At 39.5% G+C, this 27,106-nt stretch overlaps 1 protein-coding gene across 1 annotated transcript in view; it reads left to right on the forward strand.

Moving 5' to 3' along the window:
* Positions 1–3,618: 3,618 nt before the first annotated feature.
* slc13a1 (solute carrier family 13 member 1) overlaps positions 3,619–27,106 on the forward strand; it is a 44,795-nt gene continuing 21,307 nt past the window's right edge. Inside the window, exons 1-9 of the mRNA XM_044125213.1 lie at positions 3,619–3,691; positions 4,584–4,728; positions 8,626–8,754; positions 13,755–13,891; positions 17,572–17,738; positions 19,220–19,259; positions 19,409–19,508; positions 25,476–25,633; positions 25,839–25,958. Of these exons, the coding sequence (XP_043981148.1) occupies positions 4,624–4,728; positions 8,626–8,754; positions 13,755–13,891; positions 17,572–17,738; positions 19,220–19,259; positions 19,409–19,508; positions 25,476–25,633; positions 25,839–25,958 (956 nt within the window). The 5' untranslated portion in view covers positions 3,619–3,691; positions 4,584–4,623. The remainder of the gene's footprint in view (positions 3,692–4,583; positions 4,729–8,625; positions 8,755–13,754; positions 13,892–17,571; positions 17,739–19,219; positions 19,260–19,408; positions 19,509–25,475; positions 25,634–25,838; positions 25,959–27,106) is intronic.

Below are 27,106 nucleotides of genomic sequence, written 5' to 3' on the forward strand. Positions count from 1 at the left end.
AAGACAATGTTGAATATGCCCGATTTTGGATCGGGCTGCTGCAAAATTGCCAAGTCTTGACCGGTCCGCGGTAATAAACAGGTTGGTGACCACTGCTCTAAGGCGAATACATATCTAGTTGCTGGAACGAGGAGTCTGAAAGCAGAGTGTGGTTTGGCAATAGTGTCTATGTAGTCCTTGACTGTATATTTTAAATATTTAAACTCTTTCTCAAAAACAAAATCTGCTGGGTCCATGCTGTAAATGTTTGTCTTTTCCACAACCTCACCATTATTTTAGTCGGATCATACTGTCAAGTGTGGTTGTTTGATGGTGAGGATGGATGCAGTGAACCCATGTAGTAGTGGAAAATTATGATTTTAATGATGTCCAAAAAGAGTACAAAGTCCATGCTGCACAGGTGAGTAAAAGGCCAGTAGCTCTGACACTGGTAGCAACTGGAAAACTTGTACAACTGGACAGCAATGACCGACGGGGAAACACAGACACAGGTTGGATTAAATACAGAGGTTCAGAAACAAGGGACAGCTGGAAACAATACAGGGTTAGACGTGACAACACAAGGACTAATTAACACCCATAAAACCAAATCCTTACATCAAAGGGATTACAGAAAAACCCAATACATCTAAAACACAGTAGGCTTCACTGCCTCACTTGAGGTCAGAGTTCATTATTCAATGTTTAGACACTGCTGTGGCCTTACTCCTTGTCTAAACAGCCCAGGGCCCTCCGTGAACTCAAGTTTCATTCCCTGCTGTTTGCATTGTGATGGTGGGACTTGCTGGGAGGGGTTGGTCTGTACAGGAGACCCATATGTCCAGCATAAGAAAACAATTTCCTGATATCTATGTTAGCCAGTCTGTCTCTTTCTGTCTTACATGAACAGGAAAACATGCTCATACAGCTGGTTTTTGGTTATGTGTACTTTGGGTTTGCATTACCTTCTGTTTTAGAATAGTAAGTACCACTCTTTAACTCTTGTGTCCTGTATTTTGAACCTGCGCCCAACTGCAACTCTTTCCATTCCATAACCATTAAGAGATGTGATAAGATCCCCCTTTCATATCATTGACCAATATTTTTTCTCATTCACCACCTAGTTTTGGTGATTACTGGTATTAACTATGCGTCAAAGGTCATGTATTAAAGTTGGCAACTGTTTAACCATTTCTTCATGACTTCAAGATAAAAAGTTAAAGGATACCCGATGTCCTGGAACTCCAAGAATGAAAACATTTTCCTTTTTTCACTGAAGATAAATCGGTTTATTTTTTCTGTTTTCTGAGAACTAAAAGTAGAAGTGGGTGCTCTCACACTCACACAGATCCCTGGTTGTCAAGTAGGCAGTAAGGTAAGATAATAAAGCCTCATTATTCTAAGATGATACTCAAACCTGGCTGACATTTCATCAACACCACATAGTTATCAATACTTGCTTGTGCATGCACAAAAGCTCTAGAAGCAAAGGCAATGTGTTACTTAATAGAACTGATTTTTTTTTTAAAAAGATTAAATAATTTAAGTCTTAGTTTTAACTTGCTGTTTTCTTCAAGCAGTTGAAAGATTTCTGTTTTTTTGCCTGGGGAGTACAGAGCAGATGGAATGAGTTCACAAACCGAAATGTTTTTAGTGGTAGTGAACCCTTAGTTGCATGGTAAAAAAAGTTCTACCTTTTTTGTAGAAATATTAAATCTAGATTAAATAGCTGATGCCAATCCTTCTCTCTATCTATGTACTTTTCTTGATTGGATTTTTACCTTTCTGATTTTGAACTTTTCTAATTTTATGGAGCTATTTCTGTTTATTGATGTGCAATATTCTTTAGTTCCACATTCTTCATTATTTTTTGAGAGTGAAAAGTTGCATGTTAGAGGAATATGCTGTCTTTAAACCACAGACTGCTGGAACTAAGTTGAGGATTATTTTGTCTTCCAACGTTGCTGACATGACTGTCCTGTCCTGTCCTGTCCTGTGTTTGAACTGTGGGAGGAAGCCAGAGTACCCAGAGAGAACCCACGCATGAAACATGCAAACTCCACTTAGAAAGAAGCCAGGCTGTGATTAGAACCCAGAAACTTCTTGCTGTTGGGCAGCAGTCCTACCATATTGTAGCCTGTTGAACTAATTCATGTCCATTAATTTAGGAGATAACTATCAAGCAGTCACCTCTTTACTTTGATCTGTAGAATGTAGAGTTCTACATTCTACCATTACGTAGAATTCAGGTTTTCAGATTTGTTTTCTTAAGGACAGACTAACAACCTCTTCTGCTGAACCTGGCCCCATGTGCTCTTCTTTTAGTTTTATTAGCTTTGGCTAACGCTGCAATGGTGTTCTGAATACATTACAACGTTCCAGTAATGTTTGACATGAGTTAAAAACAATATTTGGTCATAAACTTGTCCTGTGTATTTTGGGCAGAGGGTGTAAAATCTGTAATCTCATAAAATCTCTAAGAGCATTGAGCTCTTCACATCACGTCATAGCTTATGTATTACAGAGTTACTTTGAAGAGAAATGGCTATTCTAGGAAATAACGCAGCACTTCACCAGCCTGGATGTAGTCTGTGGCAGCTGTGTGTGCATGTGCTCTTACTGGTGGCAGAGTGTATGCCATTCAATTGGGGGAGAGAGATCAGAACTTGGTACTTGCAATTTTTTGCGGTGGGAAAATGTTTCCTGTTGCTCTTTTGCCCAGTCAATAGGCCTATGCAGCTGTTGGTATCCATTACGCAGAGAAGAAAATGCAACGACTAAAAAAACAGAATAGAGCAGATACACTGACGGCATGTTGCACCAGTGAAAGCAAAAGTTAGCTGACATGAAATAATAGAGGCAACAAAGGTAAGATGATATGTGTTTTTGTGTGTAATATTCTGAGCCTTTGGTGCTGCAAAGGAAGTGACTGGAGTCATTGTTGTGAATTGGCTTAACTGTACACACAAAACACATGGATTATTTTTTTTTTTTGGTTTTGCTGTCTACTGAGGTGTTGTAGTTCACAGAAAAACATGAAAAGGTCCAGATGTATTATCCCATGCTTTTTATTCTGCTGGTTCTAGAACTGATGGAAAGTGCAGTAATGCAGATTTTAAGACATTAGATAATTTTATTAATATAGACACCTTGTATCACATGCATCAAAACAAAATCCAGATTCTCAGCCAGACAAATGAGATTATAATGATGTAACACAACTCTGGTAACTGGATACACTTTTTTGTCACAGACCAGAGGAGATTCTATTGTAAATTTCTGCAGACATAGAGCTTGATTGAATACATCTCTACAAATAGTTAAATATAAAGTTTAAAACTTTATCTATTTATTGTTCACAGTGTTTACCATATCCCAACTGTGCACATCACCAGTTGAACCCTGAATACAGTATTGGAGTACTATTCCAATATAGAGATAGTCAAAGTTTATCTGTTGGCAACAGTCCAAAGTTTTTCTTTTTTTTTTTAACAGTTTTTATGATGGTGCCTTTGAACGCAGTGTGAAATGCTCGAGTCTGAAGCAATGTGTTAATGATTACTAAGATAAGCCGACAATAGCTGTTAAAAAGTGCTTCAAAGAAAGAAGTGAGGGATATATTATTTGTGAAAAGGAGGGCTGCTCATTACATTTAGACCAAGTTCTCTGATGAGCAATGGGCAGGATTGTCTCATAGTGAAGACAGCACAAGGTGAGAATTATAAAATCTGAAATGGTTGTGATTGTACATACCTGTTGTTCTATTTCTTTATGTTCCTCTGTCTGTTTCATGTTTACTAGATTATTTCATTATTGAGTTTGAAAAAATAGGAATCAAACTTTTTAGGCTTCAATATGAAGCTTGAATGTCTGAATAGCATGTTAATAAAAAACTTAGTGAATGTCAGTTACACTGAAGCATTTTTCACCTAGATTGTTTTTCTTTACCAAACAAATCAATAATTTATAATAACAATTCAACGATTGAAGATGAAAGATGTAAATAATGTATGAAATGAGCCACCACTGCTGATGGTTGAAAACCTCATTGTTCTACTCTGACCAAAATAAAAAAAAAGAAAACTATAAGAACTGGTTGCGTTTCATGTTAGGTAAACTATGATGACTAATACTCTGTATGTGGTACATAAGAAAGGAAACCTAAACCTATAACATTATAGGTTTATAGATAACATGGGTTACCAAAAAAGGTACCTCATGTTACCTTTTATTGTGACATTTCCAAATGTTTTCAGTCCAAAATGTGAAATACAACACTGCATCCTTCCACTAATACTGATTAGTGCCACAAATGTGTTTGGTTTTGCTGTCAAGACAACTACCGATTACTGAGGTTTCAAGGTATTACACAAGAAAAACTACATATGGCCACAGAACTTGCATCATCCATCCATCCATTGTCTATACACCCTTGTCCCTAATGGGGTCGGGAGGGTTGCTGGTGCCCATCCCCAGCTGCGTTCCGGGCGAGAGGCGGGGTCACCCTGGACAGGTCGCCAGTCTGTCGCAGGAACTTGCATCATGTTCATGCATTATGTTCAGATCAGCCTGACTGTGTTAACCACCCTACATGCTTTGTAAAGTTTCACAGCAATAACTACTCATAGAAATAAAGAAGAAAGAATGCTGAGGAGCGTGGGCAGAGGGCTGTGGAACTATCGCAGCCTTATCTTCATCATCTTTACGCCACTGCTGCTGCTTCCTCTTCCACTGGTCATCAGAACAAAGGTCAGTCTCCATGAGTCCAGCATCTGATCTTCAGCCTTTTGATTAGATTCGTTAAGGGGTTGAATAGATTTGTTCAGTACAAAATTATTCAACCCCTGGGAGATTTGCGTTTAAAACTATTTGAATTTCATCATGAAGTATTGTTTCAATATCAAAGAAGGAAAACAATATCAAAAGAAAATAAAAGCAGTGTCAATTTTGAGGACTATTCGTTTTATTTTTTTAAATGCCATGTCAAAAATTATTTATATCCATCCATCCATTTTCTTTTGCTTATCTGGGATCGAGTTGGGGGGGGTAGCAGCTTCAGAAAGGAGGCCCAGACTTCCCTCTCCCCAGCCACTTCCACCAGCTCCTCCGGAGGAATCCCAAGGCGTTCCCAGGCCAGCCGAGAGACATAGTCCCTCCAGCGTGTCCTGGGTCTTCCCCGGGGTCTCCTCCCGGTGGGACGTGCCTGGAACACCTCACCAGGGAGGCGTCCAGGAGGCATCCTGACCAGATGCCCGAGCCACCTCAACTGGCCCCTCTCGATGTGAAGGAGCAGCGGCTCTACTCTGAGTCCCTCCCGGATGACTGAGCTTCTCTCTCTAAGGGAGAGCCCAGCCACCCTACGGAGAAAACCCATTTTGGCCGCTTGTATCCGCGATCTTGTTCTTTCAGTCATGACCCAAAGGTCATGACCATAGATTAGGGTGGGAACGTAGATCAACCGGTAAATCAAGAGCTTCGCTTTTTGGCTCAGCTCTCTCTTCACCACAACCGACTGGCACAGCGCCAGCTTGACGGCAGATGCTGCGCCAATCTGCCTGTTGATCTCCCGCTCCCTTCTTCCCCCATTCGTGAACAAGATCCCGAGATACTTGAACTCCTCCACTTGGGGCAGGACACCCCCTGACCCAGAGAAGGCACTCTACCCTTTTCCGTCTCAAGACCATGGCCTCGGATTTGGAGGCACTGATCGCCATCCCCGCCGCTTGACACTCGGCTGCGAACCGCTCCAGTGAGGGCTGCAGATCACGTCCCGATGAAGCCAAAAGGACCACATCATCCGCAAAAAGCAGAGATGCAATCCTAAGGCCACCAAAACGGATCCCCTCAACACCCTGGCTGCGCCTAGAAATTCTGTCCATAAAAGTAATGAACAGAATCGGTGACAAAGGGCAGCCCTGGCGGAGTCCAACTCTCACCGGAAATGAGCCTGACTTACTACCAGCAGTGCCAAACCTGCGGTCCCTGTATAATACCGGTCATACAGGGACCTCACAGCCCGTATCAAAGGGCCCGGTACCCCGTACTCCAGGAAAACCTCTCACAGGTCTCCCCGAGGGACACGGTCGAACGCCTTCTCCAAGTCCACAAAACACATGTAGACTGGTTGGGCAAACTCCCATGCACCCTCCAGGACCCTGCTGAGGGTGTAGAGCTGGTCCAGTGTTCCACGACCAGGACGAAAACCACACTGCTCTTCCTGAATCTGAGGTTCGACTATCCGACGGACCCTCCTAGATGCTCATAAACCATCATCAACATTTCCCAGCAGATCAATATGATCTATGATCAAACGCTCCCTCTGAATCCTTCCCTTTGTGATGTTCTCCATCAGAGCCAAAGAGCTCCACAATTGCGCGGCTCACCTTTGTGCAGCTATTTATATACGTGTGATTGGATACACACCTTGATCACCTTAAAAATAATCAAACTTATTGATTATTAGGGTTAGGGTATACAGCAGATTAACTCAAACCTGCTGTTCCAACTCTGTCTTCTTCTGTTAGTGAGAATGAAATGACCCCACAGATGCATTCCATGCGCTTCGGCGCACGGACCAGTGCGTTACATCTTTATGAGACAAAAACTGAGAAAAAAATGTTATTTACATTCGAGTGAGATTTTCACATACATTTATTTTCATTTTCTTTATTTTTTGTCTGTGTTAGGTTATTCTCTGAGGATAAATGCAGTTCAGTTTCATCGTTTCCATTTAAACAATAAAATATTAAAATCATGAAAACAGAATTTTATTCTTCTTTGCCTAAATAACTGAATGTTGTCAGATTTCAGTGTATTTAGGTGAATTTTGATGCTTTGTAGTTTGATATTGTCCACAGAAAAAGTTGGCGTGGCTGCCGCACATTTTCACGCCAGCGAAAAAGTGTGTGTACATTTACGCAAACGTTGACGCAAAGTACATTTTTATACATGCTGACTTGTGCGTAAAATGTGGTGCTGTACATTTTTTGTACGCATTCACGCTTTATGTATGAGGCCCACGGACTTTAAAAGTAAGGAATACAATTTTAAAAAAAGCTCTGGACTACAAGAAACCAACATATTGCTGTGTATTGCAGCAGCATTCTGAACTGTCTGGAGATCGGCAAGGTCCTGCTTAGAAAAGTACATGAAAAGACTTTAATAAGAACTGAACAAGATAAAAGCAGACTGAATAAAATAAAAGCATTAATAATCATCTTTCGGCCATTGACACCATTGACTTAAACCTAGAAATATTTCTTCGTTTTAAAAAAATGTTTCTGATGTGTAAGAATAGCACTGCAGTGACATGGCAGAATCAAAACTAATACCAAAGTTTCTGAGGTTTGGTTTATCAGAAGATGTCAATATGCCAAGGATGGGTTTAGAGTTGATTTCTGCTATTTGAGCAGTAATTAAGGTTTCAATTTTATCACAATTAATCTGCAAGAAATGATCACAGATCCTCTCTTTGATATTGCCAACACAATTTATTAAGGAGGACAACTTTGTGATATTCAGAAGGTTTGAAGAAACAATATAATTGAATATCATCAGCATAGAAATGATAACACACATGTGCAAACTGATTTATTATTTGGCCTCTGGGAAAATATACCAAAGAAAGAAAATAGGTTCCAATACTGAGCCCTGACTTGCCCCACACAGCAGATTCTTGGATTCTTGCAGAAACACTAAATATTTTTCCAGAAAGACAGGAGATAAACCCTCATAGATCGACTACAAACATGTAGTCGGTCTATGAGGGTCGGCATTTGCTTGTAGCCTGTTAATCAAAATACTATGTTCAACAGTTCCAAAGGCAGAATTTATATGTAGAGCCATCTCCATGAATTCTATAGAGTCAGCTGACATCAAAATATCACTGGAAATTTTACATAATGCAGTGTCTCTGGAGCGGAGCTTTAGAAAGCTGTCAAAGATCTCATGTTTTTCATGTAAGAAATTAAATGCTCTGCCACTACTTTATCAAGAAGCTTTGACAAAAACAAGACCTTGAATAGTGGTTTGTAGAAGCTGTGTAAAATTCAAGTTAGCCTTTTTTAGTAATTGCGCCAAACAGCATGCTTAGAATGCTCCACAGAGGGGAAGTTGTCATTCCTTTACAGTTAGACCATTTTCGTCAGGAGCAGAAGTAGGTATGGTACCATTACAACCAGTAGACATCAGTGAAACTTTACAATGACCTTTCTCTATTATTTCCCACCAAGTAGCATCTCCTTTACTGCCAATAGGTCATAATATTAAAAGAACACAGGAAAGCCCATTGATCTAGGAGGAGAAGCATGTGGACGTTTTCATCTTTCCAGGCAGTGCTGGAGGTAAAAGCAGGGGAAAGGCAAGGTCTGAGTTCTACCTGCTAAAGACTGCCTGGAACCATGGGGATGTGTTTCTGTCAACAGCAGTTCATGTTGCAACCAAATGAAGAAGAGGACACAGGTTGGAGATCACTCCTCAGTGGTCTTGGGCTCAAAGGGAGATAGGCACTGATGATGATGATGATGATGTGTTTGGATATGGGAGATAACATGTAATCTCCACAGAGAAAGACTCAAAATTCAGACAATTTCCTGTTGCAATATAGGCGGTTCAAAAAAAGTAATTGTTTTTTGTCTTTTTGTTTAGGTAGCAGAATGTGCCTTTGTGTTGCTACTCATGGCTGTGTTCTGGGTGACAGAGGTGATTCCTTTGTCTATGACCGCCATGCTCCCTGCCCTCCTCTTCCCCATGTTCGGCATTATGAAGTCATCCAATGTGAGTCAATCTTAAAAAGGAGAGGATTTCATCCTGTCTATGGAGTATATGTCTAACAGATTCCACATTTATTTATTTATTTATTTATTATATTTATTAATTTCATTATTTTATTTTCTGAGTAATTTAAATCAAATTTTTTATGCACTCAGATTATTTTTAGATGAACATATTTGCATCTGCAAGCTTATTTGTTTATTTATTTATATTCAGCTATTATTGATCCTTAAAGCAGTGGTCCCCAACCTTTTTTATCACCACAGACCGGTCAAAGCTTGGCAATTTTACTGCGGCCCGGGTTGGGGAGGAGATCACATGACACAATTTAAAATTTTTTTTGCCCCAATTTTCCCCTATGAATATTTTAGAACGTTCCGAGTTCTAAGATTGTCGCTTGTGATAATCCTACGATTCTCCTGTCTGTGTGGTGTGTTATGTCGGACCGCTCCCATCTAAAAACGGGCATATTCAACATGTTTGATTGTCTTGGCCCGTTTATCGGGGTTTTCCCTGATTGGGAGTGCTAAGCAGCCTGTTGAATGTGACAGGTAGCCAATCAGAAAGTGTGTTGACGTAAGCACGGAAGGGAAACCCGAACAGCTGACATGGCAACTGAGAGTCTGGTTTAGTGCATAGAGCGGCTGCTCCCGCAGTCTTTTATCCATCCATTTTCTAATCACCCTTCGTCCCTAATGGGGTCAGGAGGGTTGCTGGTGCCTATCTCCAGCTGCGTCCTGGGCGAGAGGCGGGGTTCACCCTGGACAGGTCGCCAGTCTGTCGCAGGGCAACACAGAGACATACAAGACAAACAACACACTCACACACACACTCACACCTAGGGAGAATTTAGAGAAACCAATTAACCTGACAGTCATGTTTTTGGACTGTGGGAGGAAGCCGGAGAACCCGGAGAGAACCCAGCATGCACAGGGAGAACATGCAAACTCCATGCAGAAAGACCCCGGGCTGGGAATCGAACCAAGGACCTTCTTGCTGCAAGGCAACAGCTCTACCAACTGCGCCACTGTGCAGCCCCATCTTTTATCCAACGTTTTTTCTTTTTGTGACGTCTTTAATTGCTTGAAATGGTCCACAAACTATCACTGCTGCTTCCACATCGTTGGACATGTTTGTTACTCTAAAGTCCCGTAGGGTATGTTGGGGGGTTTTACGGGATTTTCTTCTGGAATCGGGATGTTCTTGAGTGGAATCGGTTCTTGTGTGTGGTGTCTTGCTCCTGCCGTGTGGCTGGACACACGAACCGACCGAACCTGTTGGACTTTTATCAGCTCTGTTGTCTCAGAGGTTTGGAAAATCGGCCGACAATCCTTAAATCGTACCGTGTGAACCAGACCTAAAACTCACGATATAATTCCTCTCGTCTCGTCTCGATCACCGCTAACGCTCTCTGACTCTGGTCGCTATGGTAACATTTACTTATCCCTTCAAAATAAGATACAGATGTGCCAAAAAACAAATATTTTACTTTCATGAAAATTTTAACTCATGATAACGACAAATGAATGGGAGCCGCGCTTGTTTCACTGCAACCAGATGGTCCGATCTGGGAGTGAAGGGAAACAATTACTCCCGATGTGATGCTCAGGGTATTCAAGGTCTCTAAGTAGCCAAGCAGTTTGAAGCTTCATTGCCTCATTAGCGAGATGGTCACCGTATATCATGCAGAGTGGGCTTGGACTATGGGAATCACCTACCTGGATAAAAACATCCTCCTGTCTCTTCTCTGGATCTTTTCCCCTTTGCAAAGAAACTTTCCAAAGACATTTGTTTACTCATTACTCATTTTGCTGCTTATGGCTCAATGTTGGCGTGCAAGACGTAACCAAGAGAATCTGGTCACATGATTTTCAAAATAAAGGTTCCTCCAGAGTCAAATAATACATAAAACGGAAATATTTAATTATTTCTTGTGCAGCCCGGTACCAATTGGTCCATGGACCGGTTCGCAGCCTGGAGGTTGGGGACCACTGCTTTAAAGTATATTTTATTATATTTATGACCTTGTCTCTCAGTGTTGAGGGGTAATTTAAGGCCACTTATCTGTCCAACATTGATTTATTTAATTTGAGTTTGAAAACTTTATCTGTCAAATGGCCTTACATGTGACCCCAGTTTTAACTCAGAGCCTGAAATATGAACTTGTTCTGTTGTTGCAAACAAGCCCAATCTATCAACCATTCACCACCATGCTCCACAGTTGCACAAAAGTGTTTCTTCTAAAAGGCTGATTTTGGTTTTTGCCTAGAATCTTTACTCTGCTCTGATCTGTCCCAAGAACAATACACAATTTGTGTTTTTGTAAGGACAAAAAAAAAAAAACTAATTCTGTTTTTGTTACACTAATTGGTAACACTAATTATAGTTAAATTAGTTAAAATGGTTAATTAGTCTAATTAGTAGCAATTAGACTAATTTAACTTAATACTCACATGAGTATTAGTTAAATTGTCTGATTTCCCCTGTGTGTTTAACCTTACCTGTCTCCTCTGTTCCCTGCTGGATCCTTGTCATAGTTGTCATAGTTGTCGTCGTAGCCGTCGTAACTGTCCTGGCCCATTGTGTGCAAGGTTTACAATAATCACCCAAGGGTTGCCAACTTAGTCACTTTTTTCACTATATTTTGCACACACAAAAATAATTCAGAAAGTCAAGTTTTTTAGAGGTTGGTGATCAGCAAAATGATAGCAAAAAGATTGGAAAGATATGTACCCTTACTTATCAACCCAGATCAAACAGGCCTTATTTTGTACTGTATTGTTCTTGGGACAGATTGAGGTATTTGTTTAACATAATACATATTGCTAACAAGAAAAAGATACCAAGTGTGGCTTTCTCACTTGATGCTGAAAAGGCTTTTGATATGGTTGAATGGCAGTGCCCCTTTCCTGTCTTTAAGAAATTTGGTGAAGAGTTTGTCAAATTGTAATTGGTACACTGCTGCTTTCCTTATAAAATAGCAATCTTTCTGTAGCGCAGTTGATTGCTGTAGTCAATGTAGTGACTATTACTACAAACAAAATAGATTTAGTAGTTATTAAAGAAATACTTAAACATCTTGAATATGTCTACATTTTCCACGGAACATTCTTAAGGAAGAAAAACTTGACAATGTTCTCTATTCATCCTCTGTGTACTGTTTTTTATCCTTCTTCATTTCTATCTTTCTCTGTAATTATCAGGTTTATTTCCTTACCAAGCTCAGATTGACAGGATGAGTATTTCTCCTCCGACAGCCAAACCTGATCAAACTTTTATTTGATGATAACTGTATTTAGTTGTGTGTCAGGGCAGGGCATGATGCACTTGATCTATTTTGTACCATGAACCTTTTTTGTACACCTGGCCCTTTGCCATATGTATGAATAGGAGAGTTCCTCCCGCTGCTGCTAGCTGGAGGCTAGTTGTGCTTTTTTAAGTTCACGTTGAGAAAGTGTGAGCAAAGCAGTCACATTACTTTTCTGTGCCTTCCGCTGTTTTCTTGCTCTTTTAAACATTCTGTTGCATGTTTTGAGCCATGGAAATCTGTTTCAACGCATCACTGCAGCTGTGCTTTGTTTAAAATACAAAGCACAGCTGCAGTGGATGGATAAATCAGCCACTGGATATGTTTGTACTCATCACTTGCAAGCTGGTTTTCAAAGCACAATCTGGAGAAGAATTGTTTCTGATGTTTGTAAACCCGTTCCGATGCTTTAAAATTAACATCCATATTTTAATAGCTCCCTGCTTCTGGCTCAGCCCAGTAAGCTCACACGAACTAATCAGATTTTACCCGAAGCACAGGATCAGTACTGTACGGATTATCAATGAAGGTGATTGCATTTCCACCGACTCTGCAGGTGCCAGATCAGACACAGCTCCAAATTTTGGCGGGACTGTAAAGCCACTGTTATCATAGCTAACGTTTTGAGAAGCAGAGAGGGATGATAGCTCTGTTCCATGTCCAATATGAGGTTTTAAAAAGCTTGGATATTTTCTTTATTACCTCCTTGTCATGCTCTTCTTTTTCTTTCTTGCCTTTGCTCTGCTGTCATACTGGAGTCCTGGTAAGCTCATGCTAAAATCCGGGCTTTGATGCCTAAGACTTGCAGGACAGGGAAGTTGATGACCAGGGTTGAGAAACACTGCTTGTGGTGGAGATCAGGGGTTCGATAAATGATTATCGATATTATGTTACAGACCAAATGCTATTTGTTTCAGTTCTACATTTCAGTTACATTGTGACATTTAGTTAAACACTCTCTCAGGCAGAGGGACTGAGGGACATAATTATAAGAATGTGGGAGAAACATCAGTTTGTTTCTGATTTCTATTGGTTTCCTTTTGGGTTAATTGTTTGAGTGCTTACCTATTGCGGTGTGTCTTCTCAGCAGGTTGGAGCAGCAAAGAAAGACAAATGGTCCAGGTGCTGCTGAAAAGCTCCTGGAGTATACTGTTTTCAGTTAGGAGGGGTAATGCTCTGAGGAGTTATATTAAGTTACATTTATTCTTTGATTTATATTAGTTCAGTTCTAATAATTTTCATGCATGTAAATATTTGTTGGTACCATTTATTGTTTTTGTGTTAGGTTTGTGTTAGTAGTGTTTGGATTTTTTTTTTTGTATCACCCCTTGCTTGATATGAGTGGTGAAATTGCCTCAAGTATAAAAGCCAGCTTCTCAGTCTCAATGTGAAATGGGTGTCGGTTCAAATATAATCTGCAGCTGTGAATAAATCCACCTCGACTGCATTTTGTTGTTATCCCTCCTTTCTGAACGCTAAACCTCCGCTGGTCAAAGTGACACTGCTCTAATCTTTTCTTGAAGACAGACATGGAGCCTAATAAAAGAACACATTCTGTTTATTATGTCTTGATACATAGATTCCTTGAATTGAAACAGCATAATTAGATGTGTTTTCAACAGTTCCAGTTCTGGTTTTATGATTTGGTTTATCAAATTAGTACTGTTTTTTTTAAATCTATCCATGTTGCTTTAAGGTGGCAAAGGAGTACTTCAAAGATTTCCACTTCTTGTTAGTGGGGGTCATCTGCCTGGCTACATCCATTGAGAAGTGGGGTCTTCACCGGAGAATAGCCTTGAGACTTGTCTCCATGGTGGGAGTCAACCCTGCATGGTGAGCACCTCTCTAATAGATTGCTGGATTCAAGTACCTTTATTGTTCAGGCGGATCATGTAAAAAGTGTGTGTATGCACAAAAAATTTGTGGTTCCATATTACACGCACAAATTGGCCTGTATAAAAATAAACGTGTCATAAAAATTTGCATAAATATACATACAAATTATATATAAATTTACATGCAATGAAAATGTGTGGCAGCCATGCAAACTTTTTCTGTGCACAATAAAAAACTAGAAGGTGCTAAAACTCAGGTACACTGAAATACACTGAAACGTACCCAATATTTTTTCGTAATTTTATTCTTTTATTGTTTAAATGTAAATGCCGAAACTGAACAGCAATTATCCTCAGACAATAACATAACACACACGCAAAGTTAATAAAATAAAAAGAAAAGATTTAGAGGGAGTGTTTGATTAGAGACATATTGATCTGCTGGGAAATGTTAATGATGGTTTAGCTCTGTGCATAGGCCTGTTGCGATAAACGATAAATCAATTAATCGTACAATAAATTAAAACTATCATCATTTTAATTATCGCCTTTATCGTCTCTTCCGCCCTTTTTCTCTTTCTGTTGATGACGCTAAATGAAAAAAGGTTCAACTCCGCTGCTCTCCACTGACCCTCCCTTCCTCATTTCCTCCTTGTAATGTCCAGTTCACACTACACCATCTTAGAGCTGTTGGCCGGCCCATTTTCAAAACTTGAGAGATGACACATTAGCCGACAGAAATCCTAGGTATAACGGTTCCATCGGGTTCCATCTGGTTGTGGTGTCCAACAACGGGCACAAAATAATGGCTACAAGTTCAGTTAACTAATTTTAAAACCAGGCATTAATCAATGCTTTACTACAATCTACCTGCAGTGCATGTGTCTCTAGTGTCAGCGTAACGTCCTGACTGAATGAAAATCATTAGAACCTATTTATGTCACGTTAACGAAGAACAGCTGAAAAGTTACCGGGTTCATCAACTGTGTAGCAATTTCACTCCAACTCCTCCCCTCATCATTTCTATATTCTTTGCAGAAAATGTTTTATAAACATTAATGTTGTTTCCTCATATCATCTCCAATGTCCGCTGGACTTCGGGTTGCCCCGTGGCAGCTGTTTGGGATTCCCCTCTGTAATTTCCCCTCAGAAAGCAGGAGGAGAATCCGCGCTTTCTGATTGGCTACCTCAGACCTAATGAGGTAGCCAAGAATTTCTTTTAAAAAAGATAAAGCATAGATGATATGCTTTATCTTTTTTATAGATGATAAACCTATCATCTATAATCCTGCGTTAAGGCAGGCTGCATTAACAGGCTGCGTTAATGGTCCCAGTGGGGAAAACCTTTGATTTAGATCGGAGGGGCCACAACAATCTACCGTAACACACCACACACTATAGAATGATCACAAGCGACAATCTTTGTCGTAAGGGGAAAATATTTGTGTGAAATAACATGTAGTGTGAACTATTACATCAGGTAGTCGATGTTCCATCTTCTCTATTTAAATCTAATAATTACTGAAGGGCAATATGGTTTACAGACTTCATAATCTGCACTCTTTTGGTTGAATACAGTATTTATTTACACTTTGGTGTTTTAATTCAAGTACATTTTTGTTAATGGAGACTGAGAATCCATTTTATTTCTGTTTTTGGTTCTTTTGTTTATTTTATCAGTTCCAGTGTTAAATGTTCCTTTGAAAATAAAGTGTATTTATCTTTGGCAGAAAATTGCATGCATTATTATATCATATCCATTAAATCAGTGTACAAAGGTCTTCAAACAATATTATCATCTATCGCAATAGTTTTTTGAGACAATTAATCGCTCAGCAAATTTGCTATCGTGACAGGCCTACCTGTGCAGAACTTAAAGGAGGAGCTGTGCATTACTGGTGCCCGTCCAGCTGGAGTTGCTGACACGTCAAACAGTCATCCTTCAGTCGAGCCATTCCAGCTTTCTGATTGGGTCTTTATGAATACAAAGCATCTCCATTCTGAAAATGTGCAACTTATACACGATTCCCCTAGTTAAACTTCGACATTCCTCACCGTAAAGAACTCTCTGTCATGCTGTCTTTCTTTAAGTCCTTGCTGAACGCTCTGCTGTTCAAGCAAGCTTTTGCATTTGGATCTCTTTACTTTCTTATTTATCTCTCGAATTCTTTCTTTACGATTTATTGTTTAAATTTTTTTGTGTACCTTATGTGCCCTGTAAACACATAAATATGTAATTATTATTACTATAAATATTTCATACTGTTACAAGCAAGGACCATTGGTGGCGACAGGGCTGACCTGCTGCTGTGCTCTATTTCCCACAAATTGTGATTTATAAAGAAAAGGTGCGCAGGTACGTGTGTACGCAAGGCTTTATACATCTTAAGTTTTTTGTGGAAGTTTGTCCATACACCAATTTTTTGTGTGAACCCTGTGCACTCTTTTATACATGAGGCCCCAGGTCTTTTGAGACATTATTAGAAAAATAATAGTGAACAAAGTTTTAGCAGTAAAGTTTCATCTGTGTACTGAATAACTCAACTCCAGTCCATCCATAGCAGTAGTATTTCACTAAGGTAAGAATCAACAAATATACTTAAAGATTTGAGAAGATTTTTAAGAGTTTCTTTATGTCTTTATGAATATGTCATACAATACAGGAAGATACAGTAAATCCCCAAAAAATGCACTAAAACTACAACTAAGATGATTTCTGATGAATGTGTCTAAAAATAAAATGACATTTCAGTAAGTGACTCATTAAAATAATGTTAACACAGAGTTTTAATTTTTCATCATCTAATCTTTATTTTATTCTACTTTATCTTTCTCTCTATTGGAACTGCTGGAACAATGTACATGACACAGACTTTAGACATTTCGAAGCAGGATCAATAGAAATAAACTTCCTGCCCCCCATCTTCAGTGGATGACGTCAGTGCCACATCATCTGAAACCCAACAATATTAAGAATACCCACAAACTAGATAGCATATGCAATTTTCAAACCACAAATTATTATATAGTTAACAGCTTATTATCTGCATGCAACAGTTTTACTCAAGTTACTCTGCTTGTTTGGAAAAAAGAAACTACCAAGTTTTTTGCCTTTTGCTGGCTTGCTGCTATGATTCTAATATACACAGAGGTGCAGCTCTGCACAGCAGAAACTCCAGGTGTAAAACCAGCACAAACATCTTCATGCTTGTACAAAGGCGGTTTGGCAGAACACGTTTTGTCATGTTAATGGATTGAATAGTTATAGCTGCTGAAAAAAGTGCAGAAAACAACAGAGGGCAAAGATACAGTGCAGGAACCTTTATTGTATCAAATCGAGATAGGAATAAAGGAAAGTTGGCCTCTCCGTGGTGAAAAACAAACTAACAAAAAATAAACAAATAAAAATAAACAACTTCCAGTCTAATACAGGTGTGAATAGGCAATGCCCCTTCCTTCCATCTATCCATTCAAGAAAAATTAAGTAGCCATAAATAAAAACCTCCGTAGACCTCAAATGGCCACAAGAGGGCAATTCCTATGCAATTTACGACAGCAAATAAAGTGGGTACATAGGTTAGCCCTAGTGCTCTAGTCAACGTGTGAAACTAAACCTAATTAAAGTGTCAACTTGCGGTTGCTTTGTTCCCGTTTCTGATAACATGTTGTTGCCTCCAGGCTGATGTTGGGCTTCATGTCTGGCTGTGCCTTCCTTTCCATGTGGGTTCAAAACACCTCAGCAGTTACCATGGTGATGCCCATTGTAGAGGCTGTGCTCCAGCAGATCCTGAAGGCCAAGGAGTTGGGATGTAATGGCAATGTCAACCCTGACCTGCAGCTGTATGGTAACTGAATGTGCTTTAGTGAAACACAACCTAATACACTTTTGAAGAGTGAATCTGTTTTTGACTCACTTTCAACAATAGACACAGATCTGTCTTATTCCTTCTTCAAACAGTTTTAATTCTAAACTCTTTTGTGGAAAAATGGCTTTTATATTCAAAGACTAACATTTACATAATACCACTCATGCTTTAAGTCAGTCACAGCAAAAGTTTGCTTAGAAAGAAGCTTCTGTTAAATACAATGGTCAAAAACACCACTCCACTCTTTGCCAGACATCTTTATATGATCTCAGATTTTCTTGACACTCTACAGGACTGTTATCTGGACCAACTGCTCTTCTGCCCACCTGCCTCCTTTACTTTTTGATTCACTATTTCTGCTCCATCTTGTTCTCCTCTCCATTTCATATTTCTCATTTTTCTGCTTCTCAAAATTCTTCTTCCATCTCTCGCCACAGTCTGTTCATTCATCAACACATTCCTTTTTCAAGCTTTTGTCAACCAGACCTCCTCTACACCAATTCCAGTTCGATCTCTCTGTTGTGCTAACCAGAACAGAACTTTTCTGTACTATCAAGCCTCTCAAGTTGCTCACAAGAAGCCTTCTCTTTGCTATGAATCTAGCCTAATAGTAATCCTGTTTGGCTTCCTATATCTCTTTAACTATCCCACCTTCTTCCTCCAGTTTACCTCATCTTCTCTCCTCTGCCCTGAAGTTACACCACACACATTCCTACCAGTTTCCCTGTGATGGCGATGGTGTTTCAAAGCTGATGTACTACAGTGTAATGTTCCCTAATAAACTTCTGAGGACCCCAGAACAGCAAACATATCTCATTGATTGTTTATTAATCTTGACAACAATGCTTTTCACTGCATTGTGTTTTAATATTGTCTTAATAGTTCTGTCTCAGACTTGCTCATGCCCAGTCAGACTGAAAATCTCAATAACTGACCATGGGTGTAAGAGTAACTATAGTCTACGTTATGTTCTGGGAGCTCAGGCTTCATGCAATTTTTCAAACAATGTACAGTAATCCCTCTGAACTCTACCTTTACTGTACCAGAAGACAGGATGTAGTGCAGTATAAAGTCAATGAAAAAACTCAAAATTATAAATGTCGCTAAAAGATTACAGGTTCACTTTAGTGTGTGAATTAGTGGACAATCTGTGAAAAGCTCTGACAAGCTTTTCGCAGAAGAAAAAATTAGCCTTACCTATGCGTTTCAACTTTAAATGTGACCAAAATATAATTAAAGATACAGTCATAATGATCATGTTGCTTTAAGGGTTAGTAAATGCTGCAGGAAGAAAGAAAAATCTAAAAATTGTGTTTATCTAATAATCAAAGCTTGCATACTGTTCCCTTTTCATATCAAAAGGGTTTCCCACCCTTGACCATGAACAGTTTGGGACATCACCTCCAAGCACAAGAACATAATGGATCTGAATGGAAAGTCAAACTCTGTTCTTTTTGCAGAAACTGACATGAAGATTGAATCAGTAAAGAAAATTGCAAGGTATGTCACGCTTGGGAATATCACAATGTCATCTGAGTCTTAAGTGGTTCTTTCTACCCTTGAATTCCTCCTTGCTGTATTCTGCGCTCCTGTATTTCCTTGACGTTGCATTAAGGTAATATCTAAAACCATATTGTCTTGGTTCCCAGGGATGAGAAGAAACCTGATGCTCCAGCAGAAATCTTCACATGTGTTGAGATTCAAACACTGCCCCAGTCTGACCAGTCTGACCAGTCTGACCCAGCTCAGGTATAGATTTACCATCCAAGGTATTATTTCTTTAACTTCTATGGTTATTGTTGCTGCATATATGTCAAGTATTTATGCACTACCTATTTTCCCCCTCTATTCTGTTCTGTCTGGTATTGAAGTTGGTTTGACCTGAAATAATTAAGTATAAGAAAATATAAAAGCTTCTAGAAAATTCCTGAAGAAATTTAACTGGGACCTGCCAAAGTGTGCCCGTCAGTTTGGACCCAGTGTTCTAACGCTAAACATTAGCATCAATGCTAAGCTTAACTCAATAGTAGTCATTAGGGTCTGGAATGTCAAGCATCTTGCCTAACATGGACTTGCACCATTCAGTATGTTAAAATGAGTGTATGAGCTGAAATTAGCCAAAATGCTAATGTAAGCCTAAATACTTTCAGCAGCATGTAGGGTATCATTAGAATGTTCTCTGTAATTTACTTACTCCATTCAGTATACTAAACATGGCTAATAAGTAAGAAAAATAGCTAATAGCTTATTTAAGCTAAAAGGCTAATGCTAATGAACTGCCTTGCTGTGCAAGGCAGTTCCCTAACCTGAGAGAAACAGATAATGCAGAATCATATTATTGCACCGCCTGTGGCGGTGCACTAACCTGAGGGGCATATTGAGGCTTTTATTTAGAAATTTACAGTAGGCTTCATATTAAATGCCCACACTAATCCAATGTATAGGATATAAATATTTATTTACAGGTGTAAATAAAGACTAAATATAAATATAAATATGGGAGCTATATGCACAGATTATACAGATTATACAAGAATGTTAGGAAATGGATTATATATGTATTAGTAGGTTTATAATACAAGATAAATAATGGCAGATAAGATTTACAGATTGCAAATGTGTGTGAGGAAAACACACACATATGTAATGTGGTGTGTGTGTGTGTGTGTGTGTGTGTGTGAGGATAGTCCATGTGTTATTGTTGTATGAGAGGATAGGGGAGTACAGTCCTTATAGTTTATGTTTTATGTCAGGAGGCATTCAAAAGCGTGACAGCTGTGGGAAAGAAGCTGTTCTGGTGCATGGTGGTTCTGGTCCGTAGGGTTCTGTAACGCCTCCCAGAGGGCAGGAGGGAAAAGAGTGTGTGTGCTGGGTGAGTGAAGTCCTTTGTGATTTTCCCGGCCCTTTTCAAACACGCTTCCTGTAGATGTCCTCGATGGCAGGGAGCGGTGCCCCGGCAATATACTGGGCAGTTTTCACCACCCTCTGCAGCGCCTTCCAGTCGGAGACAGAGCAGTTCCTGTACCAAGCTGTTATACAGTTGGTGAGGATGTTCTCAATGGTGCAGCGGTAGAAGTTCGTGAGGATCTCTGAGGACAGGTGGTTCTTCCTCAGGGTCCTCATGAAGAAGAGGTGCTGATGCGCCTTCTTGATGAGTTTGGAGCAACTGGTCTTCCAAGTCAGGTCCTCGGAGATGTGGACTCCAAGGAACTTAAAGGTGTCCACACGCTCCACCACTGTCCCCTTAATGTGGATGGGTGGATGTAGGTCAGCGTTCCTCCTGAAGTCCACGATAAGCTCCTTGGTCTTCTCGGTGTTCAGCTACAGGCTGTTTTTGTCGCACCACTCAGCCAGGTGAGTCTGCCTCATCCCTGTAAGCAGCCTCGTCATTATCTCTGATGAGGCTGATCACCGTGGTGTCGTCTGCAAACTTGATGATGGCGTTAGAGCTGTGGACAGGGTGAAGAGGGAGTAGAGGAAGGGACTCATCACACAGCCTTGTGGCACTCCAGTGTTTATGATGATGGTGGATGACAAGTGGTTGTCCAGCCGGACATTTGAGGTCGACTGGTCAGGAAGTCGAGCAACCAGTGGCACATGAGTGAATTGATGTATCAGTTATATAATGCTCAAAAAGCAATTGCCTGATGTAAAAATATTCAAGGATTTTATTTTGAAATTATCAGTAAGGTTCATAATAAATGGTCAAACTAATCCCATGTGTAACAGTCATTGTGTTAAATCGGTTATATAATGCTCAAAACACAAGTAGTTCTAAAGGCCAGTTCAGTCCTCCTCTGTAGTAACTGACAGTTCCACCATGTTGTAGTTCTGACATTCAGCTCAGACCTCTTCTGTAGGCACTGATGATTCCGCAATGTTGTAGTTCTAACCTTCAGTCTTTGTAGTTCTAAAGAGCAGCTCAACTGTCATGTGAGTGAAACACACAGGGAGAGACAGAATTCTAACTGTTTGAAGCAGTTAGTTTTTCTGATCATAGCAGGCCGAACATATCCTTCCCTAAATGCTGTCAATAACATGTGGGGCATCATTAGAATGTTGTCTGTAATTGACTTACTCCATTCAGTATATTAAACATGGCTAAATGGTAAGAAAATAGCTAATAGCTTATTTAAGGTAAAAAGTTAACGTTAAGAGAGAAGAGAAGAATATAATGTATTCTAATATTATTAACCTGAGGGGGATATTGAGGATTTTATTTTGAAAAAAAACATAAGCTTTATACTAAATGATCACACTAATCCAATGCCTAACAGTGTTTGGGTTAAATCCGTTATTTACTGGCCGAAAGCCAGTAGTTTTAAATGGCAGCTCAGCCATCTGTTTTAACTGAGTGTTGATTAGAACTACAGTGATGTGTATTAGTAGTCCTAACCAGCAGCCAATCCCCTCCTGTGTTCTGTTGCCATGATTATCAATTCTCTGTTAACTGTCCTGTGTGTGAAACAGAAAGGTGGAGAAAGAATTCTATCTTTGTAAGACACCCAGTCAGTTTATATGGAAGAAGCTATCCGAACAAACCTTTGCCGTTCAGGAACCGAGAGACATATTCGAAAACCGTTTAAAGCGTATGAGAGGGCTATTTGTCGTCGCCGATAGTACAGTGATTCATATTTGTACCTCACTCACAGTAATTACAGTGATGAGATAAAGATGGTGTGTGCAGAGCTCAGACATTTTTCAGAATTACATGGAAGTGAATCTGGGAGAGCGTCAGTTTACCTGGCACATGATTTCACTCTGAAGCACCTTGACAGAAAACCGTAAGCCCTAGAGAAATTTTGAAAACATTTTACCAGAGCAGGCATGTGTATCAATGTCATGACTGAGTTTGATACCAATATTTGTGGTCGTGACGGCGATTTCAAAATTGCTTTGGGGTCAAAAATGGACTTAAATTCTCACTCTGCGTTTCGGTAGTTGGAAATTTTGCTTGTTTTTTGCTTTTTAGTTGTTGAGAATATCTCCTAGCAAAGAGATATTCTGACAAAGCTCAGAATTTTAAAAATTTGAAGGTTTTTGCCAGAATTTCACTCCTTTGTCAACGTACGACAGAACCCACACTTCATATCTTTTTTACAAGTTCATCTGTCCTCTTGAGCTTTCATTCGTCTAGTTTTGTCAGAGTCAACCTTTTCTTGTGACATAAATGAAACATAAAACAGAGTTCTTTGTACTTTCTTCCCTATCTAGAGATGTGTGATTGTGCTCTGTTTCCAGGTCTTTCATGGAGCCAAGCATGTCTTTGTGACAGAACCGCATCACTCCCAACACAGCAAAAGATTATGGGTGTGCGTGTGCGGTGCAGTTGCGAACAAAGAAATGATATATTGATGGGATGCTCTCAAACCCGGTGGTGTCACAGGTATCCATTGTTACCTCAGATGTTGTTTGGAGCGAACAGCGACCAGGACTGTGAACCCAGCCGCTCTCCTGCTTCCCATGAAATGCTTCCTGCCAAAGCTAATTTTCTCTTCTGTAATCTTCTTCTACTGAATGGCGCTCTCTCATCTACCACCAAATTTTCCACCAAACACAGCGCTGATTTAAAAAAAAGGGGATTATGGAGCAGCTGCTTGGACAAAGCATGTTGCCCAAACATCATAACTCAACAAAGTTTTTTCAACCATTTATTCTCGATGTCTGCACTCGCAGGCGGAACATGGCAGCTGGGCTGAAACCTGAGGAGGCGGTCGACGGGGGAGGGAGGCGGGTATTTTGTTGCGGCTACGTTTTTGATCCGGTCGGTTCTAGTGTGCTGATCTGGAAAGAAGAATGGCCAGCCAGGCCCTAACGCCTTCCCTCCCCTGAGGAGGGGTTTCACGGCCAGGGGTGCGAGGGTGCAAAGTTGCCTTGGTCATGCGTGAACTGATGCTGATGACATTCACATGTAGCTGGGATGGCTGAGTGACTCGAGATGTCCTGCAGGCCTTTGCTGAAAGGTTTTAGGACACAGGAAGGACAGAAACGCTTGTGCTCAAATATTTTAGGAGTCTTTTCTCATTTTCTTTGTGAGTTATGAGGAGATATTTTGCTGAAATATGCAAATAGGGCCCGAGCCCGACAATGAAATGTTGATGCAGTACCTTACTAATGAATGCTCAACAAACTCAATGTAATTTTAAATGGGATAGATGGTTTTAAAATATTTATGTCAGTAATCTAGTCAGTAATTTGTAGAATCCCCCCTTTTTGATCCACATAGCTACAAGTCTTTTGGACTCTACCTGCTTCATACATCTGAAAAATGTGCACCCATTTTAATTAGCTCCAGCTCAGTCAAGACTGGATGGGTGCCACAGATTGAAGTAAGTAACAAATTACGCTAAAAACTGGGAGTTTATTGCAGATTTTTCTCAAAAATTGTCAAAAACTTTCTAACAGAAGGGGATCACTCCACTGCTCTTAGAACTGCGGGAAGCTTAAAACTCTGGTTATTCATCGTTAGCTAGCTTCACTGCGTAGCCACGTGCATTAGAACGATCGAGACCGTTGTTTCTCACTCATTCTGCTGCATGTTGGCGCGCAAGACGTAACCGAGAGCATCCGGTTTAGGATTTTCAAAATAAAAGTTCCTCCAGACTCAATACATAGAATGGACATATTTAATTATTTCTTGCGCGGCCCGGTACCAATTGGTCCACGGACTGGTACCGGTATGCGGCCCGGTGTTTGGGGAACACTGCTGTAAACTATGGGTGTTTTATTTTGCATGGCACATTCCTGCCATCTGCTGGACTTTTAGGGAAATGCTTTAATTTTATGTTATTTAGTACGTTTGTTTATTAGCGGCAGAACAGATGAAAAGATGTGTGTTATGAACGCCGCTTTCCAAGTCAAGTTCTTCGAAGCAATGCCTGTAAGTAGCTTATAGTTCAAAATGAGCGTTTATGTTAATTTATGAGAAACTAAGTAAGTTGTCTATTAAATTTATGTGTAATTGGTTTTGGAGATATCTGTGGGCGATTGGATTATTTGCTATGTCATTACTAATTAGCAGGCCGTTAAGATTTTTTAGGCCGTTAAGTAGCATTGTTGTTGTACTTTTAATGTATGTAACTGTATGTAAAAAAAAAAACTTCTGTTAGCTGCTCTGAGCTCATCCTGAATTGTTTGTGTTTTGGCAGTTTCTGTAAGGGTTCCTGTGTGCATGGGTGTGAGTGCAAGTAATGCACTCACATTATATATATATATATATAAATATATATATATATATATATATATATATATCTATTTATAGTTTTATATATATATCTACACAAAAATATATATATATATATATATATATATATATATATATATATATATATATATACATATATATACACATATATATACACATATATATATACATATATATATATATAGGGGCTGCACAGTTGGTAGAGCTGTTGCCTTGCAACAAGAAGGTCCTGGGTTCGATTCCCGGCCCGGGATCTTTCTGCATGGAGTTTGCATGTTCTCCCTGTGCATGCGTGAAGCCCACTTTTGTAGGGCTTCACACAGCAGTTTGAGCCATATGAACGGTCACGGAAGAACTAAAGAATAAAGAGACATCTTACTGGGAGGATAACAATAGGTTCCTGCCATTGCTTTGCATGGCAGGCCCCAATAGAAAAACTTTTTCAAAGCATTGTATTTTCTTTCTTGTTGCTTCTGATGCTCTGTCTCACTTTCCTTCTTGCTGTCTTGAAGGCTGCAGCATATGTCCCAGCTGTTGTCAGCAGGAGTCAGCAGGACCTAATGATGTGCAAAGCAATGTGCATCGGTATTGCCTACTCATCCAACATTGGTGGCATCACCACACTGCCAGGAACTTCTCCAAACCTCATCTTCTCTGAGTATCTCAATCAGTGGGTGACTGACTTCATTATATACGTTACTCTTGGTTTGGGTATGAGAAAAAAAAGAAACATAACATAGGGTAAACCAGCAGTGTATGAATAAAAGTGTTGGTGAAACATTTAGGCAAGTATTAATAACACTATGATAGAAAATATTCATGCAAGTAGAGTTTGGATTCAAATGATCCACTCTTAATACTGTCTTCACCTTAAGGATTTACCCAGAATGCAACTGCATCAACTTTGGGAACTGGCTCCTGATGTGCTTTCCTATCAGTGTCATCATGCTCCTGCTCACATGGATCTGGCTGTACTGGTTGTTCCTCGGCTCAGAGTGAGTGTCAACACACCATCATGATCTTAACTCACATGTAATTTTAACCCTTTCATACATAGTGGTCACTAAAGTGGACAGCTAAAATCTATTTTCTTGTGCTTCTTGTGGATTTTATGTTATAAAAGCACACAGACCACTGCTGTGGACACTAATGCATCATAAAACACACCATCATCTACTGTCCATCAGCTGAAAATGCAAGGAATTATTTTTATAAAATCTAATATGTCTGACAGACAAAAAAAGCATGCCGACAGACCCGGTCTCTCCTTCTACTGTAGATGACTCTTGCAGGTAAAAAAAAAATAATGTGACATCAGATAACCCCTAAAGAACAATACTACTGATGTGTTTTTCAAATAACAACTTTGCATTTGGAGAAAATTACAATTGATCACCTAAATATATATATATATATATATATATATATATATATATATATATATATATATATATGTTTTTTAAAGAAAAAATGTTCCTACCTTTTTTATGCATTGAGAGAATCAAAACAAATTTGGAAAAAATCCTGACTCAAAGGATCATAATTCTTACACGAAAGGGTTAAATCATCTAATCTAGCTCTGCTTCATAATAATTAATAATTATTGACTCCTATGTATGGTTTAATACGATTGAATGTAATATGATTAGACATTTATATTCATCATTCTATGCATCCATTTTCTAAAACGCTTATCCCTAGTGGGGTCGCCAGGGGTGCTGGTGCCTATTTCCACAGGTCAATGGGTGAGAGGCAGGGTCACCATGGACAGGTTGCCAGTCCATTACAGGGCAGACATTTATATATTTTAAAAAAATAAAACACCCACAGTGTGATGTAGTGCAAAGTTTGAGTTGATCTTTTGGAGTTTTAGCTGTTCATAATAATGTTAATTTCTTAATATTTGGTCTGACCTGAGTTTTTTCACAAATAATTGTGTTTAACCTCAGGCTGACCACTGTAATATATGTAGCTATTACTTTGACAGGTCATGTGGCTGTTAATCCATTTTATACAGGGCAGTTAAGAAAAACAGCAAAGAAAAAATAAGCACAAAAACAGAATGACAAGGAACACAAAGTCAACAATTGAGGCATTACATTTTGTGAAGTGCCACTATTACACATCAGAATGTTGATTAATG

The sequence above is a fragment of the Gambusia affinis genome, linkage group LG08 (genome assembly GCF_019740435.1).
Source record: "Gambusia affinis linkage group LG08, SWU_Gaff_1.0, whole genome shotgun sequence".
Classification (NCBI taxonomy): Eukaryota; Metazoa; Chordata; class Actinopteri; order Cyprinodontiformes; family Poeciliidae; genus Gambusia; species Gambusia affinis.